A 12,087-nucleotide genomic window follows, 5' to 3' on the forward strand; every position below is an offset into this window, starting at 1 on the left:
AGTCCAAGAGAAAAAAGTACTTCTTTATGAACTGGCAAGCCAGAATTTCAGGAGAGTACTGTTTCAAAGTGTGGTCCACATGTCCACTTGTGCTTTTGGTCTCAGAATTCAATACATTCAATTCCAAACACAATGTTGTCAATTCAGCCAGGTCCTTCTGAAGACTGTTAGCTATGCTGCACGGAGAACACATTTGGAAAATGTCATCCAGGGGCTCCCTCAGACTATTTGTAGATTCACATGCTGTTGGATCAACAGGTTCTTCACTGCCTAAAGACTCTCTTTTTTCATTATCTTCATCTAGTATTTCCTTTTTTGACTGGTCAAACAATAGCACATCCTGGTTTGATGTCGTGGATGAGTTGCCAGTATCTGAAATACCTGAAAAGTCCTTCACGGCAAACGTTTTTTCTAACTGTGAAAGCCACTCATGTAAGACCATCCTCAGAGACGTGGGTTCAAACAAAACCAGTGGGTTCTGTAGCTTGGTCCTACACAAAACAGACAAATAATGCAATTTATGCTCCATGTGTTTTTTTAAAACAAATTATTTCATGCTAAACAAACCTACTGGATAAAACATACTTCTTGGGAATAAATGTTACTTTTCAACTCTTCAACAATTATCTCAGCAAGATGAAAATACAGAGTGTTAACTTTAATACTAATTGCTGAATTTCAATTACAAATGAGACTACCTCTGCCCCCCCCAAGTCTCAGGACCACTACCGATGACCTCAAAGTCATTCCCATTCACTATAAAACTCTCTCGTTCATAAATACTCACATTGCTTCTGCTGTCGCTTCTTTGAGCTCTTGGAGCTTGTCTTCTTCTGGAGGTTGACTAATTACTTCTCTTTTGCCCCTAGAAAAGTGTGAAGAGAGTTAAAGGGGATTAGAGCGTCCTTAGACAAATGTTTCTATGTGCTTACTAAGTGGCAAGTATTGTACTTAATATTACATGACACAAACAGAGGAGTACAAAAAATGGTCCACAGCCTCAAGATGAGTAAACTCAAGTGAGAAAGAAAGGTATGCAAACAACTAACTATAACATAAATGAGAATAAAACAAATGCTAAAGAGCAACACAAGCACTGTGCTATGAAAGCACAGGAAAAGGAATAATTATTCTGGGGCGCCTGGATGACTCAGTCATTAAGTGTCTGCCTTTGGCTCAGGTCATGATCTCAGGGTCCTGGGATCCAGCCCCACATCAGGCTCCCTGCTCCGTGGAAAGCCTGCTTCTCCCTCTCCCACTCCCCCTGCTTGTGTTCCCTCTTTCACTGTCTCCCTGTCAAAAAATAAATAAAATGTTAAAAAAAAAAAAAAGAAGGAATAATTATTCTGATGAGGCAATCAAGGGATGCCTTCCCCTGGAGGCAGTACATGTGTTAGGAAAAAAGGGGGAGGTGGGTGGGGGGAATAGTGCAGGTGAAAGAAACAACATAAAGAAAGGTAGTGAAGTGTACCCACTTCACTGGAGTGGAATTTAGAGCGCTTGGAAGGATGTGGCTGGAAAGGGGGGCTCAGTCAGACTGAGGGCTGCCTTCAATGCCACAGCAATACCTGTACTTTTTTTTTTTTGGTCCTATAGATACATGGATTCACGAAACTATTCTATTTCATCCGACTGTCCACATACACTGGGCTTGTGGGGCTCTCAATCCCTGGGCTAGTGCTGAGCTTGCATGCTTCTAATGCTCAGATCCCCTGAACTGTGAGTTAGGGCAGAGACCAGGTGGACAGACACTTCACACTATGCCAGACCAAGGGCTCTGCCACCACTCCACTACTCAAGGACGATGCCACCAGCATATCGTTAAGAAGGTACTTGGCAAGACCTCAATGCCAATGCTCTCATCTTACAGGCCAGAGAGCATTAGTGACTTACCCAAGGCCACATGTCAGTCAGAAGCACAGCAAGGACAGGGCCTCAATCATTGGTCATCCTACTCTTATCTAATACTCTTCTCTAACATCCCAGAAGTTTGAAGAGATTTAGAGGAGAGGAAAGGTATGTAAAGATGAAAAAGGTGCTAAATTATTAAAACTCTCTCTCAAAAGATTTGCTATGGATAGATGTCATTTTCCAAAACTTACTTTATGGTATTCACATTTTTTATGAGCTACACAATCTACAATGAACAGGGTCATACATGTGCCTTCTCCAATAGCACAGAGTCTAAGGCTTTCTTCAAAATGCCAGCTGAGTCCTCTAGTATTTACCCAGATTTATATGCAAGAGCTTACTCAGTGTCTTGTTCCTTCGGGCAGGTGACTGGACTCATCTCGTCTTCACAGAACTGCTCATCACCCCTGGGTTCCGGTCTTATTTTCAGATCAGGGCTTGTATGAAGGGTGCCAATCTTCTCAGTAGTTTTACGCACAAAGCTAGAAACACTGGAAGTCAAATACCAAAAAATACAAAAAAAACTTCGTTACTCCCAAGAACGAAAAATTCAGTACCTGAGTTCTCTATGTTCCTGTTAGTCCTACAAAGGCAACTCGGACTGAATAGAAAGACTATGCTTATAGCAACTTCCCTAATCAACTATATATTTCATATAAGGCCCACATAAAATTTACAGTATAATAAGGATTCACTTCATTTACTAAACTGCTTTGATTCAGCACTAAAGAAAAAGTCTTTAACTCCAGCTATGTCTACAATGTTTCTGTCAACTTAGGCAAAGGAGGCCATGTGATCACCTGCCCCATCCTGGCCAGAGAAATAGCAGAATTTCTCCATGAAACTCAGTGGCTAACTAGGAACAATATATCTTCCTTTATAAGCAAAACTGCATCCGGTAATTGAATCACTGTATTGTACATCTGAAACTAATGTAACACTCTATGTTAATTATACTGGAATTAAAATAAAAACAAAAAACAAAACAAAGACCCATAAAACTGTATCCAGGAAGACTTAGATAAGCAGTTAAGTAGCTTTACAAAATCTTTTCTCTCAAACTCGAATGCCAATTCTGAAGAGTCTCCAATTCTGAGCCCAAACTGAGAAAGGATCAAGAAAAGACTAATGATATATAGAAACTGTTCCTATCAGGGATGAGGGAAAAACAGATTTTTCAAACTTTTGCTCTGTCTGGGGGGGAGGGCACATTCTAAAACAACTCAAATATCCAACTACTCAAAGAGGGAAGCTAAATTGCCCAAGATGGAAATGAGAAGTTAATAGCCTCAGGTAACAGGTTATATGAAAAATAACCTAGAGGCTTCCATTTTTTCTCATTTAAAATGTCTTTCCAGGGGCACCTGGGTGGCTCAGTCAGTTAAGCATCTGCCTTTGGCTTGGGTCATGATCCTGGGGTCCTGGGATGGAGCTCCATGGCATCAGGCTCCCTGCTCAGCGGGGAGTCTGCTTCTCCCTCTCCCTCTGCCCCTCCCCCTGCGCTGCCCCTCCCCGCCCCCACCCGTGCTCTCTCTCACTCGCATGCATTCTCTCTCTCAGATAAATAAAAATCTTTTTATTTTTTTTTATTTTTTTTTTTTTAAGATTTTATTTATTTATTTGTCAGAGAAACAGAACACAAGCAGGGGGAGAGGCAGGCAGAGTGAGAAGCAGGCTTCCCGCCGAGCAAGGAGCCCAATGTGGGACTCGATCCCAGGACCCTGGGATCATGACCTGAGCCGAAGGCAGCCGCTTAACCGACTGAGCCACCCAGGCGTCCCAAATAAAAATCTTTTTAAAAATAAATTAACTAAATAAATGTCTTTCCATTCTCAGCACAAAAGTACCTAAGTGAAACAAGAAAGTGTGAAGTGAAGTGAAACAAGAAACAGGATTCAGTGACAAGACTAATTTACCTTTCCTTGACAGCCTGAAGAGACACAAGAGGAGATGGAGAACGAAATGATAGCGGGATGCCGAAGGGGAGAAAAGTTTCATTCTTATCTGTCTCAAATGTCACAGGAACATGAGAACCTCTGTCTGATGAATGGAATCGAAGAGAAAAGAAAATTTAATCGCACAGGGTTTTTTTAATCTTTAAAAAAAATTCTGAAATGAATAAACCAAAGGAAATGAAGGGTTCCATACCAAAATCACAACTGACCCAGATACAAATGAGCAGAACACAGGTTTACAAGATGCACGGGATGGCCCACATATAAAACACTTAGGCAGGTACCTTCATTTTCCTACTAACCCTGAATCCCCATAAGTCAAAAAGAAGGTTTAGAGTCTCTATTAATCTCTTCTCAACAGTTCATCACAGGAATACTCGAACATCGAAAAGTGAAGGCAATGGCCCCCAAAACTGTAGTAATTTTTCATTCCTGATGGAAAATAATTTGGTTAGTCAAGATAAAATTGTTCTACTTCACTGGTTAATGACCTCCTTTCTTAACTTTCCCAGCACTCTGATGCATGACCGTAATTAGGGACTGTATCAATGTCAGCCTAAACAGGAGGGTGAAAAACAGAACTAAACATAAACCCATTCTTCCAGTGGCAAGCAGATCTACAGGTCTGAGTGGAAAGTCTATCAACATAAAAAAGATTATTAACACCACACAGAAAACTCAATGCACAAGTTAATCCTGGCAAATAGAAGTCACGGAAAATAACTGCTTCCTACCAGCAACCAACAAAGCACACCACCATCACCTTCATTTCCGTGTGAGCTCCAACACTGATCTGGTTGGTCCTCTTCTTGAGGTGAGGCAAATTCTTTGAGTCTCTCATCTTCTGAGAGGGTCTGACTATGAAGGGAACAAGAGTCTTCATCTGACTGACTGCCTCTTCTACTACTAATGATCCGATAAATACCAGAGTCCAAGATGCTGAAACTTTCCTAAAAATAAAAAAGATCCCCCAAAAATCAAAGTGAAACTTCCCTTTGTAACACAAAAAAAATTTTTTTAAGAGAACAACCAACACGAGTAAGGAGCAAGTCAGTAACAACAACTACGGTTTAACAAGGTTTAGGTCCCTGGCAGCTGGCTCACACTCACGGACTGATGACAGCCCGCTCCCGTCTTTCCCTAGCTTGCCTCCGTGAGTCCTGGCAGTGAGAATGGGGCTGCAAGGAGACAATCCTGAGCTGCACTATGACTCTAACTAGCATGAAGCATCCGAAATCACGAATTAGGAGCAACTTAACTTGAGCTGCACGCTGTACGAGGTACATCTGGAAACACAATACAATAAACAATGAAACAAAATGTGGCCCCAAGACACACCTAAATGGAGGCTTCGTGAGGGCTGCCCAACAGCTGAAAGAAAGCCTCCTCTTGGCAACTCCCCTCCCCCACCCCAAATCTACTATATGGAAAGGAAGGTAAACTTTGGGACCTTAAGAGATATGTGAGTACAACCTAAGGAAGAAAAACCGTACTGTGCAGATGAACCCTTTAAAAAGTAAAAATACCTACATGTGACGAAATGGAGCTTCTTCTACTGCTGCAAGCTGAATCCAAAGGTTCAAATTTTAAGATCAATTCTTCCAGTTGAGTAATTAGATCATTATAGGTTGCAACGTCCAGCTGAGACTTCAAATGCTCCAATTTATCCACAGTCAAAGATTTTCTTCCCTAATGACAGGATTAAGTAGAAACCAAATAGAATAGCTTACTATTTATAACTAAATGTAAATTCAGTGGCCAATATACTGAAAGAGGTTTAACAGAGAAGATAAAACCTCAAAGGTGCTTTAAAGAGGTTTAATAAGCTAGTGAAAGACTTAATGAGAATGATTTTAGGAATGAAGAGTTACCATATACACCATCATCCCACTTAAAACAAGGCCTGAAATTCAAGTAAGTTTCCGAGAAAATGTAATTTTTTTTAAAATGGGAAGTATACCCTTTTTCTTACCCTCCACCCACTCCTAGATTTGTCGGTCATACTTCCTTTAGGGATTTATTGCTGCTTTATCTGTAGGTCATACAGACAGGGCTAATAAAGACAAGAAATTTTGTAACACACTTCCACAAGCTAGGGTGGTTCTAACAGCCCGGGTGAACATGTAAGCTCTCTGACTCACTCTGCTGGCGATAATAGAGTTTTGGAAAAGACAGCAAGTGCGAGCAGCCAGGTTCCACAGGCCTCTCCTCAGCAGGCGTTCCACACAGCGTTCCACAGACAACAGAGAAAGATGTGAGACTTTCCCGTTTAGGTGCAAACAGAATAGCTCATTCTTGCAGACAGCCACATCCTGAATATCTACAAAACCCACAGGGGTGAACACACAGAAGGTTAACCAAATACTCTTTTTCCATGTTGGTAAGGACTGAAATTATTCTAATAAATTCACTTTTTATATTGAGTTTGGCTTGCCCGAATTTCATCTCTATTATACTTGCAGTTCAATGAAGAAATCATATTTTAGACACTTCTAAAAAGATCAAAAATAAAAGAGAGACAAAACCACATCTCTCTAATCTAAAATTCTATGTTTAAAAAGGCTACTTTCTGGGGCACCTGGGTGGCTCAGTTGGTTAAGTGTCTGAGCAGGGAGCCCGCTCCTCCCTCTGCCCCTCACCCTGCTTGTGCTCTCTCTCTTGCTCTCTCGTTCTCAAATAAATAAAATCTTTAAAAAAAAATGCTACTTTCTAAACAAAACAAATGAGCAAAGGAAAGAGAGAGACAAACCAAGAAACAGACTCTTAACTACAGAGAACAAACTGATGGTCACCAGAGGGGAGGTTGGTGGGGGAATGGGTGAAATAGGTGATGGGGATTGAGTGCACTTGTTGTGGTGAGCACATGGTGATGTATAAAATTGTTGAATCACTATACTGTACATCTGAAACTAATATTATACTGTAATGTTAACTATACTGGAATTAAAAATAGTAATAGTAAAATAAAATGCTACTTTCTGTGAAAAGAAATTGGGGCTTTAAAAGAGCACTCTACATTAGAGACGAGATGACAACATTTCTGAGAGTTACAATCTGATGTCAATGAATGGATTTTAACATAGTATGTAAATTGAGAGTTCATGAGAAAATACCTATCTTGGCAGAACATCATGAAAGGACTTAAAAGATTAGTTTTTGATCTCACTTATAGGTACAATCTAAAAAAGCCAAACAAGCAGAAGCAGAGTAGAATGGTGGAAACCAGGGACTAGAGGGGTGGGGGATATTGGTCAACGGGTACACACTTGCAATTAGAAGACAAATAAGCTAGAGATCTAATGCACAGCATCGTGATTACAGTTAACAATACTGTATCACATAATGCAAAGTTGCTAAGAGACTAGATCTTAAAAGTTCTCATCACAAAAGACAGTAATCATATTGCAATATATAGCTGACCCTTGAACAGCCTGGGTTTGAATGGCATGGGTCCATGGATATGCAAATTTTTTTCAATTGATACAGTGTAGTAAATGTATTTTCTCTTTCCTATGATTTTCTTAATAATGTTCTCTAGCTTACTTTATTGTAAGAATACAGCAAATAATACATATAACATACAAAGGATGTTAATAGCAAGGTCAACAGCAGACTATTAGTAGTTAAGTTTTGGGGGAGTCAAAAGTTACATGCAGGTTTTCGACTGTGCAGGGGTCTATGGCCCTAAGTCCCCATGTTGTTCAAGGGTTAACTATATAACTGTATCAAATCAATCCTTTGTATACTTTAAACTCATACACTATATATGTCAATTTTTAAAAAACAAACTTGTTTTCAAGGGACAACCTTAGCAACTTAGTCCACAAGAAATCAGTATTAATCAGATCAGTAAGTAATGGTTCCTCTTTCTTACATTTCTACAATGTAGAAAATGACCCAAAAGGATAAGATATATTCTCTGAGTTAGCAATGCTAATGATGAAAGATTTCTTTCATTTTGGTTTAAACTAAAAAAACCAGAGATTTTCTCTGCCTCAGTTATGTAAAATGCTGTTCCCAAAAGGACTTTTTTTTTAAAGATTTTATTTATTTGACAGAGAGAGAGCACAAGCAGGGGGAGCCGCAGGCAGAGGGAGAGGGAGAAGCAAACTCCCCGCTGAGCAAGGAGCCCGATGCGGGGCTCGATCCCAGAACCCTGGGATCAGGACCTGAGCAGAAGGCAGACGCTTAACCGACTGAGCCACCCAGGTGCACCCCTACAAGGTCTTCTTGAACCTCAAACTATTAAGACACAAAACGGAAGCTAAAGCAAGACTTATAACGGGGATAAAGATTCAGGGTAAATAGAAGGAAAAAATTAACCCATTCAATCTTTAGCAGTGGTTACTAATATTTAAGAATAAGTGAAAATTGTATTTAAAATTATCCATGAAGGGGCACCAAGGGGAGGCTCAGTCGCTTAAGCAACTGACTCTTCAGCCCAGGTCTTGATCTCAGGATTCTGAGTTCAAGCCCCCCGTGTTGGGTTCTGTGCATGGAGCCTACTTAAAAAATAAAAAATAAAAAATAATATTATCCATGAAAAACTGAGTAACTGAACACAAATTCACAAGTGTATGCTTGGGAAATACATTACAATGGGAAACATCTAGGACGTTAATCTTTATTTTTTTTAAGATTTTTATTTATTTGAGAGAGAGAGAGCAAGTGAGAAAGAGAGAGTGCCCGAGCAGGGTGAGGGGTAGAGGGAGAAGCAGAACCCTGCTGTGCAGGGAGTCCGATGTGGGGCTCACTCCCGGGACTCTGGGATCATGACCTGAGCCGAAGGTAGATGCTTAACTGACTGAGCCACCCAGGCGCCCAACATTAATCTTTAAAAGAAACGCCACCTCAGTCTATTTTTCTACTTTTCACACTGCAAAAGAATTCTCCTACGATAACTGAATCTTTCACAAGCATGAGATTAAAAATTACAAGGAAGGGGACACCTGGGTGGCTCCGTCGGTTAAGCATCTGCCTTTGGCTCAGGTCATGATCCCGGAGTTCCCCGCATCGGAGCAGGGAGCCCTTTCCCTCTGCCCCTCACCCTGCTCATGCTTTCTCGCTCTCTCTCTCAAATAAGTAAATAAAATCCTTAAAAATAAAAAAAATTACATAAAGAAGAAAAATATAATTACCTTTGACTTCACTCCAAAGAAGAACTTGAACATTCTGAGGAATGAAAATATAAATTCCTCTTTCTGTCCAAGTCAGCACACAGTGCTCGCTACAAAAGAAAAGGGAAGAAGTTAAGAGAATTCTAGTTTGCGTGGATACAGAAGTTTATGATCTAATTCCCTGAATTCAGACCCTCACGTCAGCTATTAAATTGAGATTGTACAAAGAAAATACAACAGTGATCCAGTTAATCAAGTCCTAACACCTCTTTTAGGTCTGTAACAAGAGCCCCTTAAAAAATAGCATAATATGGTGCCAAACTGGGAAAAATTTAGGTACATACACTAAAAACCTTCTAAAAAAAGGAAAGGCTGGTATTGTATCTAATGTTTGTGAAAGCAGCTAAACTTCCCATCACTGGTACGAAGAGGGCACATTTAAAATAGACTATACAGGGCGCCTGGGTGGCTCAGTTGGTTAAGCGACTGCCTTCAGCTCAGGTCATGATCCTGGAGTCCCAGGATCGAGTCCCACATCGGGCTCCCTGCTCGGCGGGGAGCCTGCTTCTCCCTCTGACCCTCCCCCATCTCGTGCTCTCTCTCTCTGTCTCATTCTCTCTCTCAAGTAAATAAATAAAATCTTAAAATAAATAAATAAAATAAAATAAAATAAAATAAAATAAAATAGACTATACATACCCCACCACAAATCACTCTAGTGAGCCGCATTTAGGGATGGTACTATTTTGATGCCCTTAGTTGTGTGCAGGCAATAAAAGACTGTAAACTCCTGGTCAACTATCTGCCAGGATCTTTATCAAAGGTTCTTTCTATATTATCTAACCTTGTGGCAACTCATCAAGATAGGTGTGCTTTTCCCTGTTTTATAAAAACAAAAACAAAAACCCCTGAAACTCAGATGAAATAATACACCCAAGGAAAGTCTCACTCCAACACGTGGACTAAATTTTACTCTACACCTTACAGAATCTACTTCTTCCCTCATTTACCCTCACTGACCCACCCACCAACTATTACCCAGAACCCTGACTATTCCACATACTGCATTTCCATAAAGTCATAGATTTTTTAAGTGCCAAACCAAATAACCCTTCCTTATTTCCTTTATTCTTGCTGCTCAAGCAGGGGCCAACCCTCCTGATTGTTCCTTCCTTCCTGAATCTCACCTCCCCGGACTCTGGGACACTGCACTTTCCTGGGCCACCTTTTCCAGTCCTCTGGTACTCTCCATCTCTGCTCAGCTGTTTCCATACTCCTCAGCTTATATTTACTCATATACTCTCTCAAGGCTGCTACTACTTCTCATATACCAATGGGTCATCTCTGCTTCTTCCCCTCAGTCAGGGCATCCCAGCTTATAATGCTCTCACTCTAGCCACCTCCCAAGGATCACAGAAGTGTTACTCCCCTCTGGAATCCTCTGAGAATCCTCCAAGAGCCCACAGCAACTGCTCTTCCTTCTGCACTCACCCTATTTCCTGTCAACCCTGTTCATATGGCACTTAGTCACGTACTGCACTGTTGCAACCCTTATTTTTTATTATTGTTAAACTTTTTGTAGAAACACCACATCTCTCCAACAAAAAAACAACACTGGGGCACCTGGGTGGCTTAGCTGGTTAAGCGTTTGACTCTTGATTTTGGCTCAGGTAGTGATCTCAGGGTCATGAGATCGAGCCCTGTGTCAGCCTCCATGCTCAGCTGGGGGTCTAACTTGAGCTTCTCTCTCCCTCTCCCTCTGCCCCTCCTCCCAACGTGTGCACGCATGCACTCTCTAATAAACAACAACAACAACAAAATAGGGACTTTTTTTTATTTATACCCCCAAGAATACTAAAAATGGTACTATATGGCTATGAAACACTAGGAGTGATATTTAAACGGAACTAGGTCCTCACACAAATATTAAACATTTTGCCAATGTAAAACAAGGTCACTGTCCCTATGAGAAAATAATCTTTGACACAAAGATGGAAGAACTGGTCAGAATGCTAATCTGAAGGAAGAAAAACTAGAAGGCTACGTTCAGGAGCCAAAGAAGATAAAAATAAGAAGCCAGAGGATCCCTGAGTAGAGATACAAGATCATGATTTTGACACTAAACTTGATACTCAGCTTGGAAAGATTCCTTAGGAAATCTTAGGAGGGGGGCTTCTGTGAGCTCATACTTCGTAATTTATACATCCCTCATCCCCTTGTACTTTCATTGATAATAAACAGACTAGGACACAGCCTAAGAGCACTGCTTTAAAAGTCAAGGAAAGGAGGAGCACCTGGGTGGCTCAGTCATTAAGCGTCTGCCTTCGGCTCAGGTCATGATCCCAAGGTCCTGGGATCGAGCCCCGCATCGGGCTCCCTGCTCCTCGGGAAGCCTGCTTCTCCCTCTCCCACTCCCCCTGCTTGTGTTCCTGCTCTCGCTATCTCTCTCTCTCAAATAAATAAAATCTTAAAAAAATAATAAAATAAAAGTCAAGGAAGGGAAAGCGATACTGTTTGCCCAAAAGAAAACAAAGTAAATAAATTTGCTTCCTTTGGGATTTGTGGGTGTAACAGTAAAGGTTACCATTGGACACAAGCATATAGGTGGGGAAAAAAGTAAACAAACAAAAGCCCTCCTACTCATGTTTAAAAAAAAAAAACTTTATTGAATTGTTTAACTGAGCTATTACTTGAGAGCCTTCTGTGTGCCTAAGACCGAGCCCATAGCAAAGGAGCTGACAATCTGGTGCTGGCTTGGATATTCATGGTACAGTGAAAGAGGGGTGGTGACAGAGGAATGAACAAGATGTGACAATAGCGCCTGGGAGTAAGTATCTAATCTGATCCTGCTAGAGGAGTCAGCACAGGCTTCAAACTGGCATTAATTATTACCTAAGCTGCAGAGTAGGCAGACCCAGATCATCAAGGGCTTTGTAGGCTATGGCAGAAACTGTAACAGGAGCTTTAAATAGCTTAACTCAAAGGAATAACTCTACCAGGAGAACCAAGCCGACTGTGGCCTTGCCATTAGAAAACACACTCTTGGGTAAAGGGCTTCCTCGCAAATCAAACCACAGTCAGCAAGTGTCTATCCCGTGCCAGAC

The 12,087-nt window shown here is 41.0% G+C and overlaps 1 protein-coding gene across 1 annotated transcript in view; it reads right to left on the reverse strand.

The window, feature by feature from the left end:
- Positions 1-4: 4 nt before the first annotated feature.
- Positions 5-12,087, reverse strand: part of HPS5 (HPS5 biogenesis of lysosomal organelles complex 2 subunit 2) — a gene marked incomplete at its 3' end in the record, with an annotated part of 34,399 nt that continues 22,316 nt past the window's right edge. The window contains exons 9-16 of the mRNA XM_035013696.1: positions 9,005-9,093; positions 6,008-6,186; positions 5,397-5,555; positions 4,630-4,816; positions 3,828-3,951; positions 2,253-2,402; positions 788-865; positions 5-491 (exon numbers count right to left, since the gene is read on the reverse strand). Coding sequence (XP_034869587.1) covers positions 5-491; positions 788-865; positions 2,253-2,402; positions 3,828-3,951; positions 4,630-4,816; positions 5,397-5,555; positions 6,008-6,186; positions 9,005-9,093 — 1,453 coding nt within the window. The remainder of the gene's footprint in view (positions 492-787; positions 866-2,252; positions 2,403-3,827; positions 3,952-4,629; positions 4,817-5,396; positions 5,556-6,007; positions 6,187-9,004; positions 9,094-12,087) is intronic.

The sequence above is a fragment of the Mirounga leonina genome, unplaced genomic scaffold (assembly GCF_011800145.1).
Source record: "Mirounga leonina isolate KUSES-001 unplaced genomic scaffold, KU_Mleo_1.0 Mir_166, whole genome shotgun sequence".
Lineage (NCBI taxonomy): Eukaryota > Metazoa > Chordata > Mammalia > Carnivora > Phocidae > Mirounga > Mirounga leonina.